General features: G+C 30.8%; 1 protein-coding gene across 6 annotated transcripts in view; it reads left to right on the top strand.

Annotated features, from left to right (window-relative positions):
- The window catches only part of LOC115880989 (tensin-1-like), a 458,204-nt gene that overhangs the window by 223,739 nt on the left and 209,560 nt on the right, over window positions 1-24,905 (top strand). Inside the window, exons 1-2 of one of the 6 annotated variants that reach the window (XM_030898359.1) lie at window positions 245-448; window positions 11,509-11,868. The exons of the other annotated variants lie outside the window; for them this stretch is intronic. Coding sequence (XP_030754219.1) covers window positions 11,806-11,868 — 63 coding nt within the window. The 5' untranslated portion in view covers window positions 245-448; window positions 11,509-11,805. Of the gene's footprint in view, window positions 1-244; window positions 449-11,508; window positions 11,869-24,905 lie in introns of those variants that run through there. 6 annotated transcript variants of the gene reach the window in all.

Raw genomic sequence — 24,905 nt, 5'->3', positions numbered from 1 at the left:
GTAATCAAACATACAGTAGCCGCGAACATAATATTAAATGCATTACGCCATCGCCCAATGAGCGACGAGCCAGCTTCACTTCACCCATTTCGGTACCCATGGCAAGCCTCGGCTGCCGATCGTCAAAGCGCAATTTGTAAAAGCGCCTAGGCGCGCGTCAAAGTAAACACGGAGAGCTGCAGGCAGGCGGGCAACAGCACAACACCGGGAATCGTTTGAAAATGGAACTTGGACGCTCGCTCGGCGCTTTAGTTGCCGGAAAACTGTCTCTGGGTTCGAGGCTTGCGATCGGGTTGTATGGGTCTGCTCTAGGTCGTTTTTTTTTACGTCGGCGATGTTGTTTCCGTAGTTCCCGCGCTCGGAATCTTACAATAGAATAGTGCGTCTTTTTTGTTTGTCTTCCGTTTCAATGCGAGAAAGTGGATGGTGTTTGTAACGTCATTTAAAAGTAAAAGAATTTTTTTCACGATTGTTTCAAATTTAAAAAATACGTAAAAATAAGATTTATTTTTTATATCAACATAGGTTCATTTCTGTTTTTTTTTGGTACTACCGTAGCTACAGGGGGTTAGAGTCTTCGTTTTTTTTGTTTGATTTATTACAATTTTCTTCTAAGAGCTTTTAGCGATTCGAATGAAATTTTGAGGGTTACAGTTACTATAAGTGCTACATATTTTAGTGCAAAATAAGTGTTAACAGATTCACCAGGAACGTGCATATACCGGGTGCGTCTCAAAAGTGGCTCACAACTTTTTTTTATTTTTCAGATAAAGAATGAGATTTGGTATGTTAGTATATGACATAAATTAGGATTGACTGACGCATTCAATTGTTTTTGGCCACTTTCTGTTTCGCCAGAAATGACTACAACTTTTAATTTTTAATTGTACCCTCGGCATTTTTTAACAAACGAATAGGTTAACAAAGGAAAAAAATACCGAGAGTGCCATTTAAAAATCAAAAGTTGTAGTTATTTCCGGTGAAACAGGAAGTGACCGAAAATAATTGAATACGTCAATCAATACTAATTTATGTCATATACTAACATACCAAATCTCGTTTTTTTATCTAAAAAAATTAAAAAGTTATAGGGGTAAGCTACTTTTGAGACGCACCCGGTACATGAGTTATCACTGGAATATTTTTCTAAAAAAACATGAGCTCCACTAACTAACTAAACAACCTAACCTAACTTTTTTCCTTAGCAAAATCGTGTTAAAATTATGATTATTACAAGTTGTATCTTTCAAAAGCTTTGATTTCGATCTCATTTATGAGATAAACGCAAATTTATTAATCACGATTAATAAAATAAACGTAAAAATAAAATTAATAAATTATTTATTTACGCTAATTTATTACTAAAGAGTAAATCTCATTAAAATTTATAAAATAGAAAATATATTATCATAAACACCAGCGTAGAATTAAATTTCTATATTAGCAGTTAAGCGGCAAGAATCCTTATATAATTTTATTAAAATTTATAACACTGAAGTTCAGTCCTACCTACAGCAATTTAAAAAATGGTATTTGATATTAATTACAAAAAACATATATTTTAAAAGTTTTAACATCCCCTAACTTTAAAATTATACATCTCCCGTGTTCATAGGAACTTTTTTCATATTTTGTGATGATGAATCAATGCATATTTTTGGTTTGGTTTTTTAACACTGGTTATGTAACACTTTGGCCAATTAATAATATTATTTTTTTTTAAAGTTTGCTATTAGTCTTGGATTAGGGCAAGTTAATAGACTTGTATTTATCTCATCAAAGAAACCGAAAAACGACAAAATATCATGATCATCATACAACTTCTAATAGGCTTCACAATTTTGAGAAAGAAAAGTCAGTGGCGCACATGACATGACACTTTTTGAGCATTATAAATGTCGCACTTATAGTCACTTTTACTCTTAAAATTTGCCATTTTAGCTATTGACTGCTTGTACTAATCAGCACATAACTTTAATCTTACAATTTTTCAACTGCTCTTATTTTTTTTCGATAGAAACAACTCAGAATGTGATTTTCGAATGTTAGTCAAGTTTGTAAATATTAACTTATGATAAAATACTTTACTTTTTAATAGTTCAAGGTTAATTATGGCTATTATTATTCTGTACACGTGCTTTTTTAATATAGAAATTTAATTTAAATATAAAATAAACCAAAAAGAAATACAAAGCTCTTTAACATACCTATTACTTTTAATACTTGTTTTAGATAAAGATTTGCAATTTGCAATTTTTTTTATTACCGAAGTCTAGGTAGCAGCTACGTCTAGGATCCAAACCAGTAAATTTCAAAAGTTTTTTTCTTATGTGTACGTACTTATGTAATATTTATTTATTTTGTTGACGCTATTATTATTATTAGAAAACGTGACTCCAACACATTCTTTAACAATAATGCGGTAATTTTAAAAATAAACCTTTGTTAAGCTTTAAATCAATAATAGCATTGCGTTAAATCAATTTTAAATTATGTACCTATACCAGGTGTTTATCAAAAGTTGCTCACCCCTATAATTTTTTTTTATTTTTTTCTCGAAACGTCGTCAAATATAATGAAAAGATAGGGCTCTCTAACAATAAAATAAAAAAATACCGGGGGTTAAAAAATCAAAAATTGGGGTCGTTTCCGATGAAACAGGAAGTGACCGAAAAATTGAATACGTCAGTCAATCCTGATTTATGTCCTATACTCACATACCATATCTCGTCAACTGAAAAATTAGAAAAGTCATAGGTGTGCGCTACTTTTGAAAAACACCCGGTATTCCATATACAGGGTTGTTCACCAAATACGACACATTTTGGCATCTGATTCTCGTGAAATATACAAGGCGTTCCATTTAAATTAAACAAGTTATTGCCGTTTAAAGCTAGTAATTATTTAATATAAATTTTTGGACACTCTCTATAAGGTAGTGTAATTTTTATTATTGCAACACAATATCTGATCAATAAATAATCTTCAGCAAATATTTAGTATTAAAAACTTTCATACCCTTGCAGAAATGAAGCGTTAAATTTTTTTACTGCAATTTCACAAAATTAAAAATATTTCAAAAACGGTAAAGTTTAAGCCATTAAGTAAGTAAGCCATAAAGTAAGGTTTAACATACCAAATCTCGTGTAAAAATACAACTATAATATTTTTTACTTATTTGGGACACTACCTATGTATCTCGTAAAAATATTTTTAAATCATAGCTCTAATAGTCCTTCAACGACCCAAAACTTATAATTTGTAAAAATCTAATCGTGTCGTACAATACTCCGTGTCATATGTGGTGAACAACCCTGTAGAACTAACATGGATGTAAAAATGAAGAACAAAAAAATTCAAAAAATTAATAAAAACATGCTAATTGTCTCTAATAATAAAATATAATACTAAGGGCTGGCAAAGGTTAGTCTTGGGTCGAGATTTCCGTATGTAAGAAGAGTACAATGCGTTTATAATGTACTCAACACAGAGAGGACAGTGAACACGTTGCCAAACGTATGAAATGAACCAAGAAACTGTGCACATCGCTAAGAGACGTGGAAGGGGATATAGCAGATTTGTGGCAGTTGACCGGTCGACCCAATCAATACCTCTGTCAGTACTTAAAGTTCTAGGGAAAGGTGTACGTCGTTGTAATTTTCCCTATAGCTTGAATTTTTTAAGTGGAAGCTAGAAAAACTTGCATTTTTGGTAAAAATAAGTGGAATTGAGTGGGTGTTCGATAGTGGTCGCGCTATCAGAACTCTGAATTCAAAAATTGATATCTCGAAATCTATTAGAAATAATAGATTGTAGTTTTTTCAAGAACTTTGTTAATATTTCTGCTGTATTTTCTTTGTAGACAGTATGTGAAAATCTTATAATAAATCTATCAATAAAAAAATTACACGATTGCTGAAAATTGCTATGCTCTAAAAGTAAATGGATGGATTGTTTACAATTTTTGAATGGAAAAAACAACCTTATAGAATTTTTCTTATGTAAACATCGAGGTAAACATATTGTAAAATATCCGATCTTGAAAATAAAAAAAAAGTTTCAATATCTAATGTGGTTCTTGAGTTATGGCCTGTTATGTGTTAAAAAGTTGAGTTTTTAAACTATCGCGATTACTGACGTTTTCTCGTTATAAAAAAATGACACCCTAACGATATCCTTATAATTCAATTTCAGATGCTTAGAAACATTACAAACCTAATGATTTTATCTAGTTATCTCTTGAAAAAAAAGTCTTTTAAAAATAAGCGGTTTGCGATGGTGATTTTACTTTACTTGATAGGGAAAGGCGTATCGGCAACGCCGCAACAGCACACCGTCGCGCGTCGCGTCGGTCGGTCGCATTTCTCTCACTCCGACTTAATAAGATCCCTATGCGATTTACTTCCACACATGCAATTCCGACCCAAAAGTAACAGTTGCCAGCACGGTATAATATAAATAATGTATATATTAATAATCTGAAATAATATATTTACACAAAGAATTCTTGTTATAGATTTTTACACCTGGAAGTCTAGCTATATTAATAAATTTTTGCAACCTACCCAAAGTCAATAAAAACGTAACAGGATTTTATATTGGTATAACCTCGATAAAAATGAATATTCAAATAATATTTTTCCGCGTAAAAAAAGGTGTTGTAACATGTATTTATCGATTTATATTTATAACTTGTCTATATTTTTATCGACGGATCCAATCTGGCGTTAGAGATAAATTGTCAGAATTTAGGGTATTTATAGAATACCTCGTAATAAATGGGGTCTCTTTTTGTCTAACCCATTAAAATACATTGATTTATGACCTACGAAGGTGCTTGATACAGGGTGTAACAGATAAAAAAAAATTGTACTAGTGGTTGTGATTGAAGTATACGAAATAAGTATAAACTCAAAAAAGGCTTACAATATACAAAACTAATTTTCTACATCTGGACATGTCAAAAATGTAGAAAATTAGTTGGCCTAGAAGATTAATTTTCTACGTGTAGAAAATATAAAATTTACTACCTACCCAACCCTGATTGTGGTATTTTTGTCTGTATTTTTATGATCACCCTATATATTTATGTGCATACCATAGAATTTTCAGTTGAAAGGAAATATGCCGACGAGAAAATTAAATAAAGTAGAAATATAAAAAAATTCTGATTAATAGTGCAAACTTATGCAACATAAGTGGCTAACCGCATAATGATTTTCGATTAATAATAAGCAATAAGTATTTGATTTCGATTGTATGATATTGAAACCTGAACTGCATGTGTCTGGGTTAAAAATTAGTAAATTAACATTCTTCTATATAAACAAAGTGCTCTTAGTTAATATTGTTATTAATTTTCTAAAATGTCAACATAATTCTTACGTAAAAGTAATGCTATATAAGGGTAAAATAGACCTAAGGTAGAAAGTATGAGAATATTTTCTAACATATCATTAAAAAATGCATGGTCTTTTATTTTATTTTCCTGGAACTCTTTTCATTTTTTTATCTCATTTTAATATACTAATTTTTGGGTCTACTTAATTGATGATTGTAATTTATGTAGAATTAATTAGAGATATGGTTTTCTGTAAATGTCGATACTTCATATGGATATTTTTGGACGTAGGGACGTCCAAAGCATACGAAGCTGATGCACCAGGTCTTGTAAAATTGTTTCTAATACTTTTCTTCAGGACATTTTTATTCTAATTTGTTTATGCGATGTTAATTATTAAGAAACACATGTCGTTTTTTATTAAAAGTTCTTTTTTTGAGTTTTATCTGTAATTTTCTTTATAGTATACGAAGCTGATGCACCAGGTCTTCAAGAACCTGGAAAACTCCATCCGTACCCTGGAATCGAAATCCTACAATGGTCTGAAATATAATTTGTTCTATTAATCTGATGTTAATTATCAAGAAACGCATGTCGTTTTTTGCTAAAAGTGGTTTTTATTGAGTTTTATTTCTAGTTTTCTTTATAGTATACGAAGCTGATCTTTAGCACAAGCACCAGGTCTTGTAAAATTGTTTTTATTACTTTTCTTCGGGGCATTTTTATTCTAATTTGTTTATCTGATGTTAATTATCATGAAACACATGTCGGTTTTTGCTAAAAGTGGTTTTTATTGAGTTTTATCTCTAATTTTTTTTATAGTATACGAAGCTTATGTACCAGGTCTTGTAAAATAGTTTCTTTTACTTTTCTTCGGGGCATTTTTATTCTAATTTATTTATCTGATGTTAATTATCAAGAAACACATGTCTTTTTTGCTAAAAGGGGTTTTTATTGAGTTGTATCTTTAATTTTTTTATAGTATACGCAGCTGATGCACCAGGTCCTGTAAAATTGTTTCTATTACTTTCCTTCGGGGTATTTTTATTCTAATTTGTTTATCTGATGTTAATTATCAAGAAGCGCATGTCGTTTTTTGCTAAAAGTGGTTTTTATTGAGTTTTATCTCTAGTTTTCTTTATAGTATACGAAGCTGATCTTTAGCACAAGCACCAGGTCTTGTAAAATTGTTTTTATTACTTTTCTTCGGGGCATTTTTATTCTAATTTGTTTATCTGATGTTAATTATCATGAAACACATGTCGGTTTTTGCTAAAAGTGGTTTTTATTGAGTTTTATCTCTAATTTTTTTTATAGTATACGAAGCTTATGTACCAGGTCTTGTAAAATAGTTTCTTTTACTTTTCTTCGGGGAATTTTTATTCTAATTTATTTATCTGATGTTAATTATCAAGAAACACATGTCTTTTTTGCTAAAAGTGGTTTTTATTGAGTTGTATCTTTAATTTTTTTATAGTATACGCAGCTGATGCACCAGGTCCTGTAAAATTGTTTTTATTACTTTCCTTCGGGGTATTTTTATTCTAATTTGTTTATCTGATGTTAATTATCAAGAAGCGCATGTCGTTTTTTGCTAAAAGTGGTTTTTATTGAGTTTTATCTCTAGTTTTCTTTATAGTATACGAAGCTGATCTTTAGCACAAGCACCAGGTCTTGTAAAATTGTTTTTATTACTTTTCTTCGGGGATTTTTATTCTAATTTGTTTATCTGATGTTAATTATCATGAAACACATGTCGTTTTTTGCTAAAAGTGGTTTTTATTGAGTTTTATCTCTAATTTTCTTTATAGTATACGAAGCTTATGTACCAGGTCTTGTAAAATAGTTTCTTTTACTTTTCTTCGGGGCATTTTTATTCTAATTTATTTATCTGATGTTAATTATCAAGAAACACATGTCTTTTTTGCTAAAAGTGGTTTTTATTGAGTTTTATCTTTAATTTTTTTATAGTATATGCAGCTGATGCACCAGGTCCTGTAAAATTGTTTCTATTACTTTTCTTCGGGGTATTTTTATTCTAATTTGTTTATCTGATGTTAATTATCAAGAAGCGCATGTCGTTTTTTGCTAAAAGTGGTTTTTATTGAGTTTTATCTCTAATTTTTTTTATAGTATACGAAGCTTATGTACCAGGTCTTGTAAAATAGTTTCTTCTACTTTTCTTCGGGGCATTTTTATTCTAATTTATTTATCTGATGTTAATTATCAAGAAACACATGTCTTTTTTGCTAAAAGTGGTTTTTATTGAGTTTTATCTTTAATTTTTTATAGTATATGCAGCTGATGCACCAGGTCCTGTAAAATTGTTTCTATTACTTTCCTTCGGGGTATTTTTATTCTAATTTGTTTATCTGATGTTAATTATCAAGAAGCGCATGTCGTTTTTTGCTAAAAGTGGTTTTTATTGAGTTTTATCTCTAGTTTTCTTTATAGTATACGAAGCTGATCTTTAGCACAAGCACCAGGTCTTGTAAAATTGTTTTTATTACTTTTCTTCGGGGCATTTTTATTCTAATTTGTTTATCTGATGTTAATTATCATGAAAGACATGTCGTTTTTTGCTAAAAGTGGTTTTTATTGAGTTTTATCTCTAATTTTCTTTATAGTATACGAAGCTTATGTACCAGGTCTTGTAAAATAGTTTCTTCTACTTTTCTTCGGGGCATTTTTATTCTAATTTATTTATCTGATGTTAATCATCAAGAAACACATGTCTTTTTTGCTAAAAGTGGTTTTTATTGAGTTGTATCTTTAATTTTTTTATAGTATACGCAGCTGATGCACCAGGTCCTGTAAAATTATTTCTATTACTTTCCTTCGGGGTATTTTTATTCTAATTTGTTTATCTCATGTTAATTATCAAGAAGCGCATGTCGTTTTTTGCTAAAAGTGGTTTTTATTGAGTTTTATCTCTAGTTTTCTTTATAGTATACGAAGCTGATCTTTAGCACAAGCACCAGGTCTTGTAAAATTGTTTTTATTACTTTTCTTCGGGGCATTTTTATTCTAATGTGTTTATCTGATGTTAATTATCAAGAAACACATGTCGTTTTTTGCTAAAAGTGGTTTTTATTGAGTTTTATCTTTAATTTTTTTATAGTATACGCAGCTGATGCTGCAAAATTGTTTCTATTACTTTCCTTCGGGGTATTTTTATTCTAATTGGTTTATCTGATGTTAATTATCAAGAAACGCATGTCGTTTTTTGCTAAAAGTGGTTTTTATTGAGTTTTATCTCTAGTTTTCTTTATAGTATACGAAGCTGATCTTTAGCACAAGCACCAGGTCTTGTAAAATTGTTTTTATTACTTTTCTTCGGGGCATTTTTATTCTAATTTGTTTATCTGATGTTAATTATCATGAAACACATGTCGTTTTTTGCTAAAAGTGGTTTTTATTGAGTTTTATCTCTAATTTTCTTTATAGTATACGAAGCTTATGTACCAGGTCTTGTAAAATAGTTTCTTTTACTTTTCTTCGGGGCATTTTTATTCTAGTTGATTTATCTGATGTTAATTATCAAGAAACACATGTCTTTTTTGCTAAAAGTGGTTTTTATTGAGTTTTATCTTTAATTTTTTTATAGTATACGAAGCTGATGCACCAGGTCCTGCAAAATTGTTTCTATTACTTTCCTTCGGGGAATTTTTATTCTAATTTGTTTATCTGATGTTAATTATCAAGAAACGCATGTCGTTTTTTGCTAGAAGTGGTTTTTATTGAGTTTTATCTCTAGTTTTCTTTATAGTATACGAAGCTGATCTTTAGCACAAGCACCAGGTCTTGTAAAATTGTTTTTATTACTTTTCTTCGGGGCATTTTTATTCTAATGTGTTTATCTGATGTTAATTATCATGAAACACATGTCGTTTTTTGCTAAAAGTGGTTTTTATTGAGTTTTATCTCTAATTTTCTTTATAGTATACGAAGCTTATGTACCAGGTCTTGTAAAATAGTTTCTTTTACTTTTCTTCGGGGCATTTTTATTCTAATTTATTTATCTGATGTTAATTATCAAGAAACACATGTCTTTTTTGCTAAAAGTGGTTTTTATTGAGTTTTATCTTTAATTTTTTTATAGTATACGCAGCTGATGCACCAGGTCCTGCAAAATTGTTTCTATTACTTTCCTTCGGGGTATTTTTATTCTAATTTGTTTATCTGATGTTAATTATCAAGAAACGCATGTCGTTTTTTGCTAAAAGTGGTTTTTATTGAGTTTTATCTCTAGTTTTCTTTATAGTATACGCAGCTGATGCACCAGGTCCTGTAAAATTGTTTTTATTACTTTTCTTCGGGGCATTTTTATTCTAATTTGTTTATCTGATGTTAATTATCATGAAACACATGTCGTTTTTTGCTAAAAGTGGTTTTTATTGAGTTTTATCTCTAATTTTCTTTATAGTATACGAAGCTTATGTACCAGGTCTTGTAAAATAGTTTCTTTTACTTTTCTTCGGGGCATTTTTATTCTAGTTGATTTATCTGATGTTAATTATCAAGAAACACATGTCTTTTTTGCTAAAAGTGGTTTTTATTGAGTTTTATCTTTAATTTTTTTATAGTATACGCAGCTGATGCACCAGGTCCTGCAAAATTGTTTCTATTACTTTCCTTCGGGGAATTTTTATTCTAATTTGTTTATCTGATGTTAATTATCAAGAAACGCATGTCGTTTTTTGCTAGAAGTGGTTTTTATTGAGTTTTATCTCTAGTTTTCTTTATAGTATACGAAGCTGATCTTTAGTACAAGCACCATCAGGTCTTGTAAAATTGTTTCTATTACTTTACTATCTCCTACCAAATACCCTTTCTTATCAGAAATACAATTCGATATTTTACAACACTATTGTTGTCCAAATAGAATATGAAACAACCATTAATCTAAAACGTCTGCTTTTTAGGTTTTAAATACATTTGCATAAAATCAATGAACAATATCTTTTATTTTTCCATACATAAATTAATTATTTGGAAAGTTTTTTTGAGGAATGCTGGCCCAATCAGTATAACCTATTGTCTAATGTATTTAATATCCGGGTAATTTAAATCTTATTCAGAGTTCATTAGTACGATTATCCTTTTTTTTGTTTTGACTATAAGGGTATGAAAAAAAGAAGATTTATGATGTTTGATTTTTTTCCATAATTTTTATAAGTTACCGTTATATACTACAAGGTGTCTCAAATTACATATAAATCAAATATATTATGGGCAGTCAATTCGTACACTTTTACAACCGAATATTATTACTGAGACTTAACGCAAAATGCTTCCCAAGTGAAACCCAACTTAAAGCGAAACTCAAGAACCTGGAAAACTCCATCCGTACCCTGGAATGGTCTAAAATATTCGAAGAAATTTCTCAGGTACCTCACGACCAAGAAATATCAAACATTTTCCTTGATTTAAGTAAAAACAATGTTCGGATTGTCACGGTTTTTTTAACAGGACACTGTCTCCCAATGAACACTTCAGTAGATTGAAGCTAAGAAACAACGGCGAATGCAAATTCTGTGGGGAAAATACCAAAACACTTCCCGTTTTGCGTTTTGTAAAAATCAATAATTATTCTTGTAGTAAATTGAACAGTCTTCAAAAAAGGTCTGATATGAATTTTCATTTAATCGAGTCGTTTGACAGTTATTGAAGGTTAAAGTTCAACTTCAAATCGTATATGATAACTTCCACTATTTTTCATATTTTATCACAATCGTCCATAAGCTTGCGCATTTTCTTATTTCATCAATCAACGGTTTTATTATCAAAATTCATTAGGAGCACGTCTCACATTATTATGCAATACATGTAATTAAATGAAAAAACATAAGCACAGATCTTCATGGCGTGGCGTGGCGTGGCGTGGCGTGTTGGCTAATGGCGTGCCGGCATTAGTCTCACATTATTATGCAGAGCGAATTTAAATGACGCCAAAAAATATTAAAAATTAAGCATACTATTTAATTTTTGGTTTGTTTCGACGTGGTGATAACAAGTCAATTCGAGTTTTTTTTTCTTAAATGTATTGCCCACCAAACGAACAAAATCAAAATAGTCAACTATTTCAATCAGTGTTGATCGCTATGTATTATTTCTGTGACTACTGTAGCTATGTTTTCATACAATCATACGGTATTTTTATGCAGGTTTATCATCTAAAACAGAGGTTAAGTAAACAGTCAAAAAACGGAAGATAAAACTTGTAAACTGCGACGGACAATGTTGTTGAAGTTCGCACGAATGTGTTTTAAATCCAGTCCAAATATTCACCGCTATATTTATTTAAACACGTAATAATTAACAATGCAAGCGAGATTAGTTGATCGAAATTTTCGGCGGTATTATGTGTAAAGAACTGGAGAAGAACAAAAACATTTATGCATCGTCTAAACGTAGTTGTGTTGGTGAGTTTGTGTTAGAATTCGGAAAATTTCATGTGAAAAATGGGAAGAAGGAAATCTTCGAGGCGCGAACTCACCGAGGAGGACTTATGGAAAATTAGAGAGGTAAAGTAAACCAAGATATTCAGTAAAGTTATAGATTTTATTTACGTTAACGTTAACATTATTATATTTTCTTCCGTTATATGAGTATAAATATTGATATATGAGTATACATATATGTTACTGTAAATGTCCGAAATGCGGTAAAACCTAGGATAAGCGCGCTAAACCTAGGATTTACCAAAAGCATTAACTAATTCGGTTAGCCTGGTTATTTGGAGGGTGTTAATGCATTGGTTAGCCTGGTTATTTGGAGGGTGTTAATGCATTGGTTAGCCTGGTATTTGGGGGGTCTTATTGCATTGGTTAGGTGGTTATTTGGTGGGGTTGGTTGGTTTTTACTACCACTTGCTTTTGGTAAATCCTAGGTTTTACCGCATTTCGGACATTTACAGTAACATATACATTTATCAAAATGTAGTAATCTTAATCTAGAGTCCTTTTACAATTTTTAGTGTACCCAGTGATACACTACATTAGCATTATCTACGTCTTTGGTTTACATACATCTTACACTATACCGGATGCGTCTCGAAAGTGTCTCACCCCTATAACTTTCTTATTTTTTCAGATAAAAGATTGATATGTTAGTGTATGTCATAAATGAGGATTAATTGAAGAATTCAATTGTATTTAGTTACTTTTTGAACAACTTTTGATTTTTAAATGGCACCCTCAATATTTGTTTACTTTATTCTATAGAAAATGACACTCTGAATAGAATGACATATTGTATGTCAATTTTTGACATTTTCGCTTTAAAAAAAAACGTATTTTAAATTTCAATCTACCACACACTTGACAAATGATATTTCGAGTCAAATTGTCGTTATGGACCGCATGTTACAATTTTAAATAAACCATAATATGTGAAAATATCAAAAGTTGACATATAAAATGTCATTCTATTCTCATTTTCTATCGAATAAGTAAAAATATACCGAGAGTGTCATTTAAAAATCAAAAGTTGTAGTCATATCCGGTGAAACAGGAAATGACCAAAAACAATTGAATACGTCAATCAATTCTATTTTATGTCATATACTTACATACAAAATTTGTTTTTTATATGAAAAAAATAAAAAAATTATAGGGGTGAGCTACTTTTGAGACGCACCCGGTATAGGGTCGGGCATCTGTAGCTTCTATACCTAAAGCACGGCATATAAAACAATCGGCACGCCAACTCTGCTCAGATTCCATTGTTTAAAATTTCTATAAAATTTGACCTTGACGGCGCCATTATCGTTTCCTAGTCAGGGCCGGATTAAAACTTATCAAAAAATTTCTCATAAAATACGACAGTCGTATTAAAAAAATACTGTAATTGACTGAAACTGAACTTTATTTAAACAATACTTTTGTCCAAACAAATGAATCGTTAACCGCGCATACTTCTCGAAAAGTAAAAATGAAAAAATCAATTAAATATTTCACTGTAGAGAATAGACAATTAAAATTAAAAAACATGCAGCTAACAAAAACATGCCAGGAGTTACAAACAAGAATTAAAGAAATACCAATAAAATATTTATTGAACAATATAAAGAGGCTACGTACAAATTATGCCCATCAATGGGCGTAGCAAATTTTATTAATATTCAAATTTCACAAATTAATAAATCCACAATTTTTTTGAGAAACTTCTATTTATTTCATGGCAGGAAACAAAGTAGGTACCGCATTGTATTTTATACGGTTACAAAGTGAATTGGTAAACATTTTAAATTCAAAATGAACAGAACGCAACTTGTACCTTTTGTGGGCCTTATTTATATCTTCAATCAAGTCTTCTCTATTAGCTGCAATTGCCCATGTTCTTGCCCTAAAAATGTATTGTTAACTTATTTTCGATATACTCATTTTATTTACTTTTATAATTATATTTAAATTAATAGTATATTGATTTTTAAATTTAATTTAATTTAGATACAACATTAAATTTTACTAAATATTTAACATTAAATCTTACTAATATTAAAGTTTGTTAAGATTTTTAATTAGATCTTCCTATTTAGCTGAATGTTAATATGTATACTACTGTTTTTTTTTTTCACAACTAAAATATGTTAAAATAATTAATCACATATATACATACCTAATAGGATCTCTAGGAAACAGAAAGAAACTTTTATTGAACAACAAAAATAAAACTACTAAAACAAATTATATTACATAATAATTATAATAGCTCCCGTATATAGCGTTTGACGCCTTGAGAGTAGCAAGGTACAGCTCTTGCCATACTAGAGCCGTTTGGTATACAAAGGAAGGTAATGTGGCTAGTACTATGCTTCAACCGCCTATTACCTCAGGATTGTGAATCCCAAGTACTCATTTAAGGCTGAGTCGACCTAGGTACCCAAACTATTTTTATTTTAATAAAAATTGTCGGCTGATGAAATGCCGGGTGTGGGATTCGAACCCACTACCTTGAGATTGGTAGACGAGAGCCTGTACCTCTACACCACCGGGCACCTATTGGCAATTATATTACATAAGAAACGAAAATAAAACTAGAAAAACCAAATATATCACATAATAAACAAAAATAAAACAACAAAAATAAAATATATCATATATCACTCAAGAAAAAATCAAAATAAATTAAGCTGCACGCTACTGACTCGAATCTGCCGTAACTGTGTGTTGTCGCTGAAAAAACTACGACACTGGTTACTTTCTGTTGTTGGAAACGCAAATGGCGGCGTGCGCGAGGATATGCGCGTAGCGTTCCCGCCAAAGCGAGTTAGCCTGCCGTGTGATTTATATGCCATGCCTAAAGTATGTACTAGGATGCATTTCAGGAAAATAGCTTAACTTCTACAGGGTGGCTCAAAAAAGTGTGTGTAGATATGAATGATTTTTCTAAATGGAACAATCTGTATATTATTGCATTTTTGGATTCCTTTCATATCAATCAATTTTTCATTTTACATAATCCTAAGATATGAGTAAATATATTTCGATAGTTTCAGAGATATTAATAAATAAAAAAATATATATTATATAAAAAAGGCTGAAAATATTTTTCAGCTTTTCTTAAAAATTATTAAAAATACAAAAACTGTCCTGAAATCAAAACTATATTAGGTATTTAGATTAGATGGCCTACTTACTTTGCTATAATTTTTATAATATCGTAATCTTAAATCATACAGAATGTTCAATATATACCTGGAATTTTTCGCCTCTTTCTGTCCTGGTGAATTTCTCCAACATTCTCTAACTTCAGTTGTAAATTGGACCATAATATAGATTTTGATCTTTTAATTACAAACAAGGATTACAATAACGCAAGAAAACGCCCAGGCAAATAAAGCAACGAGCATCTTGTGTTTGAGCACGTTGTTTGAAAATTAGTCAAATATTTACGCTCGGTTCGGGACAGGCAGGAGGAATTTAGTGCAGCTTTGACCCAGATTTTCTATGATTTTCTTCATTTCCAATAGACAGGGATCCGTTTTATGGTATGGCGTGTTTCGTTTCAGCGGCGTTTGTTTTTAGATCGATATAAATATCACAATAGCTTGGCATCCATTTGAATAAAACTCAATTTAAGTTTCATGAAATGCAATATTTTTCTTTCGAGAATGCAATGACATGCAATATTTTTTTTTAAAGATTAAAAATAGTGTCAAATACGTATAGTGTCAAATAATTATAGTGTCAAATATATATGCTAATCATACAGGATGAGTTTTCTACGATGTTCTCTATTGGTATTTCGGAAACTACTACTGGCGATAGAGAGTCGGTTAATAGGGAAAGAATTGCAGTTTTATGGGGTCATAAATATGCGCCTTTCAGATTTTTGAAAAAGTTCATGGCTTACTAGATATTTCGAAAAAAAAAACAGATTTTAGCTATTTTAAAAATTGTCCCTAATTCAATTATAATCTATTTTAGAAAAAAAGTTTTCAGATAAAAGTTGTAGATAATCACATCCCTAATGAGTCTGTGTTCACCGATTTTTCCTATATCCTGTCATTCTTGACATATGACACATATATTTTTAGCCTACCAACGGGTATGGTAGGCTATTAAGATCGGCAAAAAAAAGTTTTTTTAATTTCACTCAAAATGAGTTATTTGGGTCATAAATGACCTAAATACAAAATATTTTGATGGTGTCTGTCCATTATAATCTCTCCGCTTGTCTGCCCGTCTGTCTGTAACACGATAAAGAAAGTAAACAAGTACATGTATATTATTTCGTAAATTTTTCATTTTATTGATTTTATGGAAAGCACTGTTCATTAAAATGTTGTATCCTATATTATAGGGCTTGTTTCTCTCTACAATTTCCTGTCTCACAATGTACCCTTTGTGTCGGGGAAGGGATCATAGTTTCATAGTTGTCGATTTTCGAAAGAAATCAGTATACATGTATATTATTTCATATATTTTTCATTTTATTCATTTTATGGGAAGTACTGTTCATTAAAATGTTGTATCCTATGTTATAGGGCTTGTTTCTCTCTACATTTTCCTGTCTCACAATGTACCGTTTGTGTCCGGGAAGGGTTCATAGTTACATAGTTGTCGATTTTCGAAAGAAATCAGTACATGTATATTATTTCGTATATTTTTCTTTTTATTGATTTTATGAAAAGCACTGTTCATTAAAATGTTGTATCCTATGTTATAGGGCTTGTTTGTCTCTACAATTTGCTGTCTCACAATGTACCGTTTGTCTCGGGGAAGGGATCATAGTTTCATAGTTGTCGATTTTCGAAAGAAATCAGTACATGTATATTATTTCGTATATTTTTCATTTTATTGATTTTATTGAAAGCACTCTTCATTAAAATGTTGTATCCTATGTTATAGGGCTTGTTTCTCTCTACAATTTCCTGTCTTACAATGTACCGTTTGTGTCCGGGAAGGGTTCATAGTTTCATAGTTGTCGATTTTCGAAAGAAATCAGTACATGTAGGTATATTATTTCGTATATTTTTCATTTTATTGATTTTATGGAATGTACTGTTCATTAAAATGTTGTATCCTATGTTATAGGGCTTGTGTATACTATATCGTATATTTTTCATTTTATTGATTTTATAGAAAGCACTGTTCATTTGTTTTTTTCGAAATATCTAGTAAGCCATGAACTTTTTCAAAAACTCGAAAGGCGCGTATTTATCACCCCACAAAACTGCAATTCTTTCCCCGTTTAACCGACTCTCTATCTCCAGTAGTTTCCGAGATACCCATAGTAGAAAACTCACCCCGTATATACTAATAATTATTTTTATTGCGTGGTGTTATTTATATTCAGAGCACAGTATATAATATCGCAGAACGATTGGTGACTCTACCGTACAGCAATTGAGATATCAAACTATCTTCGCATTTTTGAAGCAAATAGGAGCTGCTTTTTACAATAAAATCTACATATCATTAACTATTTTAATATCAGTTCTTACATCACTAATAACCTTATTAATAATAAATTAACACTTTTCAAAATTAGAGTCAACAATCTCCGCACTGCGGAATATTATTAACACAGATGTTTTATTTGCATTTCAAAATTAAATTGTTTATATTCGGTTGTGTAATTTAAACATTAGATATTTCATGGTCAAATGACATTTCCATACTTGTGACCATTAAACTTGTAAAGGCGTAAATACTGTCGTTAACTTTTTAATAGTTCAACAATATTAAAAGTCGACAGTAATTGTCCGGTTTTTCTGTTGCTATTTCAATTAAATTAGACAAATAATTAATGGTTTGTTCTTAAAGTAATTACATATTTGAAAATTATCGATAAATTTTACTCCAATTATTTTATGATGATTACGGGGGTTGTTTGATAAGTTCAACTTAATCAACTAAACTGAGTGTGTTTTTAACTTATAATGTGCAATATTTATGCCATCTTGCGTGGAGAGATTCCTTACGTAAAAATAAGATTTATTTTTTATATATATATATATTATATATTTATATATATGTATTTATATATATTATGTATTTATATCAACATAGATGCTATTCTGCTTTGTTTCCTAGCTACGGGGAGTTAAATTCTTCATTTTTTTCGATTTATTATAATTTTCTTCCAAGTACTTTTAGCGATTCGAATGAAATTTTGAGGGTGAAAGTTGCTATAAGTGCTACATATTTTAATGCTAAAAAATATGGACAGATTGACCAGGGACGTGCATATGGGTTATCATTGGATTGTTTAAAAACTTATGATAAAGAGAAAACATGTAATTCCAAAAGGGAGACACCCCTCGTGTAAAAGTTTAAAAAACTATAAAAAGGTATTTTTATAACAAATATATCTATTCATCAAATACGAAGTTGCACTTGCTGTTGTGACATTTAATACTTTAATAAATCGAAAAATAATTGTAAAAGATACAACATACAGGGTGATAAATAAGTGCAAATATTTTCAGGGGTGGTATATTTCGACCCCAGGAACACGTCTATGAGATTTTTTTTTGCAAAAAAGATGTTGAAAGTCGTGCATTTCCTTTTAAATTTCCCTGTATATTTTTCGAAAACTTTTTAGAACTGCCTGTTCACCGCAAATTTTCCCACGGTATAATTTCTTAATCTTTGATATTACCATAGTTCCGGCTTTACTCCATGGTTACGGCACTAAAAGGGATGCAAATACAGAAAAAAGCCGTTGGCTCTCAAAATTTTTTCAAAAAAAAATAATTTTTTTTAATTTTCAAACTTAAATAACTCGGTTATTTTGGACTTATCAGAAAAATGATAAAGAGAAAATATGTTTCTTTTATCGAGATCTACCAACCCTGAAAATATCTGCACTTATTTAAGACTCACCCTGTATAACACAAATATGTATATTTACTTAATAGAGAACAACGGCATACGGTCGAGTCGTCCGCTGCTGGCACGTATACGTAGACGTAAAGAATCTTTTACCCGTATTCCCGAGTCCCGAGGACTAATCATTGTCAAAAGGTAAGCTGGCATCGGCAAAATTTACAGAATAAAATCTATCGGTGAACGATGTGGAAAAACGACAAGCACCGTGGAAATGTTAATATTGTCAATATCGGGCAGAGTTACAAAGATTTAGCCATTTAGGATACGACTTTAAATAGAAAATTGATTGAAATAAAAAAAAAATCCGATTAAAATAAAAAAAATCTTATTAAAATTTTTAAAAAAAACGTGAAAAAATCATGATTAAAAAAAAATTAAATCATGATTTTTTCGCACCCTGCACAACAACCTGTATAGCATGATATTCAAAAATTATAAGTGATTAGAAAATTATTATGAATTAGTTATACAAGGCCAAGATAAAACAGACTCTGTCTGTTTAAATCGCATTTAAAACCATACCCATTTAAAACCATACCAATTTATAAGTTCACGAACCGCCACTGGTTTTGAACCCGTTAATATACCAGCTGGCAATATTAATTTGCAAATAATATTAATTTAATTAGCTTGTCCGATAAAAAGGTACTGTTTTGTTTTTATAGTTAGTACCGACTTACTTTGTATTCTATTATAAACAAATTGTTGTAATTTTTCATACTAGGATACCCGGGTATTAAGTGGATTAGTCTGCAGTTTTTATTCTATTTCTATCAGACATCAACATAATAATTAGTAAATATATTTTCTACTCAGTTTAATGCAGCCCACTCATTGTTTTTCGCATTAACTTGTTTACACGCTCCTTAAAGTTCGCACCGAACAACATAATTTGTTTAATGAAACTGCCGATTATCATTATCATCGCCATGTTACCCAAATAATATGACACGAGAAGGTCACCAGTTTGCAAACTGTTTAATGTTATATTGAATATGAAAATGCTTCTTCCAATGGTGTTCATACAATAATTAAAGCCTTAAGATAGTTATGATAATTAAATAGTAAAAATAACATTTAAAAATTAAGTTTTATTTTGTTTTTGTGATATCTCCAAAGCTGTTTACATCAACACTTGTGATATCCCCAAAGCTGTTTACATCAACACTAGAAGAAATCTTCCGTCAACTGGACTAGACCAACAAAGGAATAAAAATAAATGGAGAATATCTTAACCATCCAAGATTCGCTGGTGACATAGCCTTAATTGCCAATTATTGATTAATAATTATTAATTGCCAACTAAAAGCACATTAATAATAGTGGTAACCCTGGAAATAGTGGAAGAATATATATATTAGGGACAACTAATACACAGCTCATGATCTCTACTATCAGAAATCAACGGGAGAATGAAGTTAGCAGGGAGTACTTATGGAAGAAATTCTAGGAAAAAATAGGAATTTTGGAGCTGGATCTTTCACCGTTGTGACTGGAGTAATGCCTGTTTTTGTTCTCTTCCAACCCCATTCTTCAGCATCTTTGGTACAACCAGACCAATGCTGAACCTGGTTCGCAATGAATGCTGTCCAATTAATCGACAATTAATTATTCATAAATTGTTAATGAGCGAATTAATGATACGCCACTGTTTCATGACAAAATTGAAGAAACTAAACTAAAACTAGTTTTAGTGAACACTAATCGATATTTGATTTCGGAAAAACGACTATATGTATATCATACTTTACGCAAAATTGTAAAATGTCCAGTGATTTTCTGCCTAAACGGTTCACTTTAGCGAAAAATTTTATATAACCTTTTTTATAGGAAATTTTATTCTCTTTAATTTTGCTCTCTTCAAATTTTTGCGAAAAACGCATAGTTTTCGAGATATTTAGAAAATACCGATTTTGGGCGCCATCTTGGCAAGATGGCGGCACCGGCGGCAAGTCTGGAAATGTGCATTTTATGGATTTTAGTTAGGGACCCCAAAACCTATAAACCTGCAAAGTTTCAAAACTTCCGGACTTTTTTCCAAGCCGGCCCCTTTTTTATCCCCAATGACTGAACTAGTTTGCTTCATTAGAACACTAATCATGAAACGATTAAAACTATAGCTAGTTAATGAAAATTCCATATGATGCAAACTTTATCTGTGCCACTCTATATGTAACGAAATTTAATTTTTTTGATACTTTGATAATCGACGCCGCTGATTTGGCGGTAAATTCAAATTACCGAAGGCTTACTGGAACAGTACGGCTAATGGATTAAGATAGGTTTGGCTTCCTCTAAACGGCTCTCGCTGCAGGATTCGATCGTTTTCATATATGGAGTGGACGGGTCAAGGATGTTTGTACTTCCTTCTGTGAATAGATTAGTGTGAGAAACCTTAGCGCTGTTGTCGCGGTAAAGATAAGTAGAACGATTGTGTTTTCTTTAGTTAATGCCCATTTAAGATATACTTAGTTCTGTATAATCCATGTAACAATAATTGTAGAAAAATATGATGCCATTTTTATAAAGTAGTTTCTAATCGACAGAAGTTTGGTGGAGATTTTTCGGAAAATTACTTCATTTATTTACAGCTTACGCCTAGAAAATAAAATATCTTTTAAGACTAACTTATTATTGCTTCTTGGTGATGAACAGCTTTAAATGAGTACTTGAGTGCAAGCGGTACCTTTACCAAACGTTATAAAATATAAATCCGATGATTCCATCATGTCTCAAACGTATCGGTCCTTGAAAAAGCTAACTGCGAGAGTATTGATGTCATAGTTACAAAATCCCGCTTAAGATGGGCTGGTCACGTATGCAGAATGCAAGAAAACCGCATACCAACATCTCTGCTTTACGGTGAGCTTGTAGACGGTAAGAAAAGGCCGGGTGGATAACTCAAAAGGTACAAGGACATTTTCCATGAAAACTTAAAGGGGATTAATATACAGAATGAGTGGGAAGAAACAGCTCACAATAGAACTCAATGGAGAAGAATTGTAAACACAGTTAGCTGCGACAACCAAAAAGTAAAGGGACAACAAACCAATGAGATTTTTGAATGTCCGGAGTGCGGTAGGCAGATAACATCACGTATCGGGCTTTTCAGTCAGAGAAAAGCTCATGAAAGAAAGCCTTTTGCGTGACCATTTTCTGATGCGTGTCAAATACTCGTCAGCGAGTAATGGCAGTATGTATGTAGTATGTTATAAATTGGATGCTTTATTATTGCACAAACACCTAAATTAAATGAATTTTAAATATTTCCCAAAGTTCATAACTTGAGGTCAATGACGTGAAAAATTACTGCGATTGTTGTTTATACCTATATTCGTTAATCGCGTTAAAAAAAGCTGATTAATGGGAATAGCAGACTGTTTAGTTGTTTACAACAAAAATAAAAGTGTATTTATCAATGGAAGTGCATATAGTGCCTTATCTGATTACTGATTGCGTCTGAATTTGCATGCGCCTGAATAACTAAATTACAGCTATTTGCAGCAATCAGAAACACATGCATCAGTCAGCTACGTTCTTTTATACCTTTTAACACCAGTTTATAGAGATATTGTATCCCCCTTTCATGAGTTATAACCCATCATACAGTCCCAGGGCTTTGACAAAAGCCAGTATCGTAAAACGAATTTACAGAGGTAAATAATTCAGCAAATTGATTCAGCTTCTCTTGGCATTCTTTGACCAGCTTCGAATTAATTATTGATGGTTTTGATGTTTTTTTCATCTCAGTAGAGACGATCGCTTTTAAGGCTGCTTGAATATCGGATAAGGTGACTATTTCTTGTTTCCGATAGTTCCTATTTAAGATAAGTTGTACGCATCTTTCAATAGCCTAATGAAATCTATCATGCAAATCGACATAATTTTGTCGAGGGGCTTCTTAAATTTTAACTTTAATTATTAATAAACGTAACTTTTTAAATGAATATAATCATTTTATTGTCGTAAATTTTACCTAATTTGCAAAACTCTCAATAGCAGATGTTTCTTACCTTCTAACAAGTTGTTAAATAATAAATTTAAACTTCAATTTGTCTATGTCAAAGTCACCAATATTTTCACATTTATCCTCGTTCGTTAATAATTCCATCAAACGACAGTGACGCAGGATGAATTGCATATTCGTATTTGTCTGCATCCTGTTGAGTTTCGTTTTTTGTAGTAATGAAAAAAGCTAATAGGTTTTCGGTACCTGCTTCTTGGCACCGATATTTCTATCACTCAGAAATACAGCTTATTCTATCGTTTGAAATCTCTTAAAAATGAAACTTAATTTTTTGTATATCTTGCTAAAACCATTTAAATGTTACTACAAAACAGGCTGACAATGATGAATTATGAATTAAATATCTTCTTGGATTTTACAATTGGAGATTGGAACCTTTGGTGATACAAAAGAAAATAATACACTAATTTATCTGCTGATGATGCTAACATAGTTAGCGAAAAGCGCATCCAGTGTTAAAAGTGAAGTCTTATGATGTATTGTAGTGAATTGGTGTTTTATTTTGCTCTTCTTGGACTATTATTGTCGTCAATTTACACAACGTTTCGGTCATATGTATTATTGACCGTTATCAAGTGTGGACTAATCTGAATACTAAAACTACTCAGATTATACAGGGTGCTACAAATTCGAGGTATGAGCATTGGTATCTCGGTAACCGTAATAGATACGAACATGGTTAAATTGGGGCAAAGTTGCGGTTTGGGATGTTCACCAAGATACCATCAAAAAGTTTTAAAAATTTCAAGGATTGCTGAGTTTTTGGAAAACGGTTTTTTTTTAAAACCAACTCTATTTTTTCCTGTGGTTACTTTTTAGAAAAGTGGTTACTTTTTAAAATCAAGAAGCTAATTGCACATTCTCATAGCCACTTTATTAGGGCTATCTGATTATTGACTATTCAAATTAGCTGATAATTTGTGAGATACAGAGCCCAACTTAATTTTTTTAAATACGGACCTGCATTTTTTATTTCAGGTTTTGAAAGAACTCGGTCTTCTGAGGTCAATGATATGCCACACTTTATATTTTGTTGGGTACCTTAACAACAACAAAAATATTTAATTATTATTTTTAAATAATTTCAAGTCCGACTCTGCTTTTTTAAATTATTTAATCTGATTATATTCATCGCAACGATATTGATCAGCGCTAATTAACATTGAATTAGGAAAATCGAGCCAATTGGAAGATTCAAATAAATAATATCCAGGTCAGCAATATTATTTTTAACTTTTTATTCTGAATTTGAAATTTCAGTGTGCGATCTAATAATATGCATAATATTAATCATAGTTATTATAAATAAATCAACTTCTACAGACTAGTTATTATATTATATTATTAGTATTTATAGCTCTTTGAACTTTCTTCTTATACTTCCAAATGGATTTGCTGTTTTTACGGTTACCGAGATACCAATGCTCGTACCTCGAATTTGTAGCACCCTGTATACCAGAAGAAGGCATTCATCCGTGAAGGAGTTGCCGTTCTGGAGAAATTGACAAATTTCTTTATTTTGCTATATGTTCACTGCTACAGTGTCAAAAATTCCCTACTCAATTATTTCGAAATTCATACAGTGTTCCTACGGGTTTTATTTCTTTAGTCTTAATACAATTTAAGAATTATTTTTTTTATAGCAACTGTTAAAATGCCTTATATCTATCAAAAATAGTATATAAAATAGTACTTTAATCGCAAGGGTAGATTAAATAATACTTTAACAATGAGGATAGGCTAAAAACTTTATTTCTTCTCGTACGTTTTTTAATTGCTTCCATTTTTGAAAATTTTTGTATTCCTTTTCATAAGTTATTTGGGATTTAAATGGAAGTAGTTTGGATATGGCGTTTGTTGCCTCAGCCTGAATATCTTTTGTTAATTTACTTATTTCGTTTTGAGCCATTTCTGGCTCCAATTCAATCAGCAATCGACGAGAATTAAAAAATATTGACTCAAAACTGACAACTAAAGAGACAGTTTTATTTATTTATCAAATTATATAGAAACAACACCAACCCAGCACAATATTTTTCTACTCGTAATAAATTCCTTAAAAAAATAATTTCTGAATATTTGTTAAAACGTATGGGAAAAAATATTGGTTTATACACGACGATAAAATTGCATTATCGTCTCCCGAAATTAATTCTTTTCGGTCGATAAAATGGTATTTTATCGTCTTGTATAA

Source organism: Sitophilus oryzae, unplaced genomic scaffold (assembly GCF_002938485.1).
Source record: "Sitophilus oryzae breed Bouriz unplaced genomic scaffold, Soryzae_2.0 scaffold_1107_pilon_pilon, whole genome shotgun sequence".
Classification (NCBI taxonomy): Eukaryota; Metazoa; Arthropoda; class Insecta; order Coleoptera; family Curculionidae; genus Sitophilus; species Sitophilus oryzae.
The sequence above is the reverse complement of the archived record's forward strand: the minus strand, read 5'-3'. Positions and strand labels throughout refer to the sequence as shown.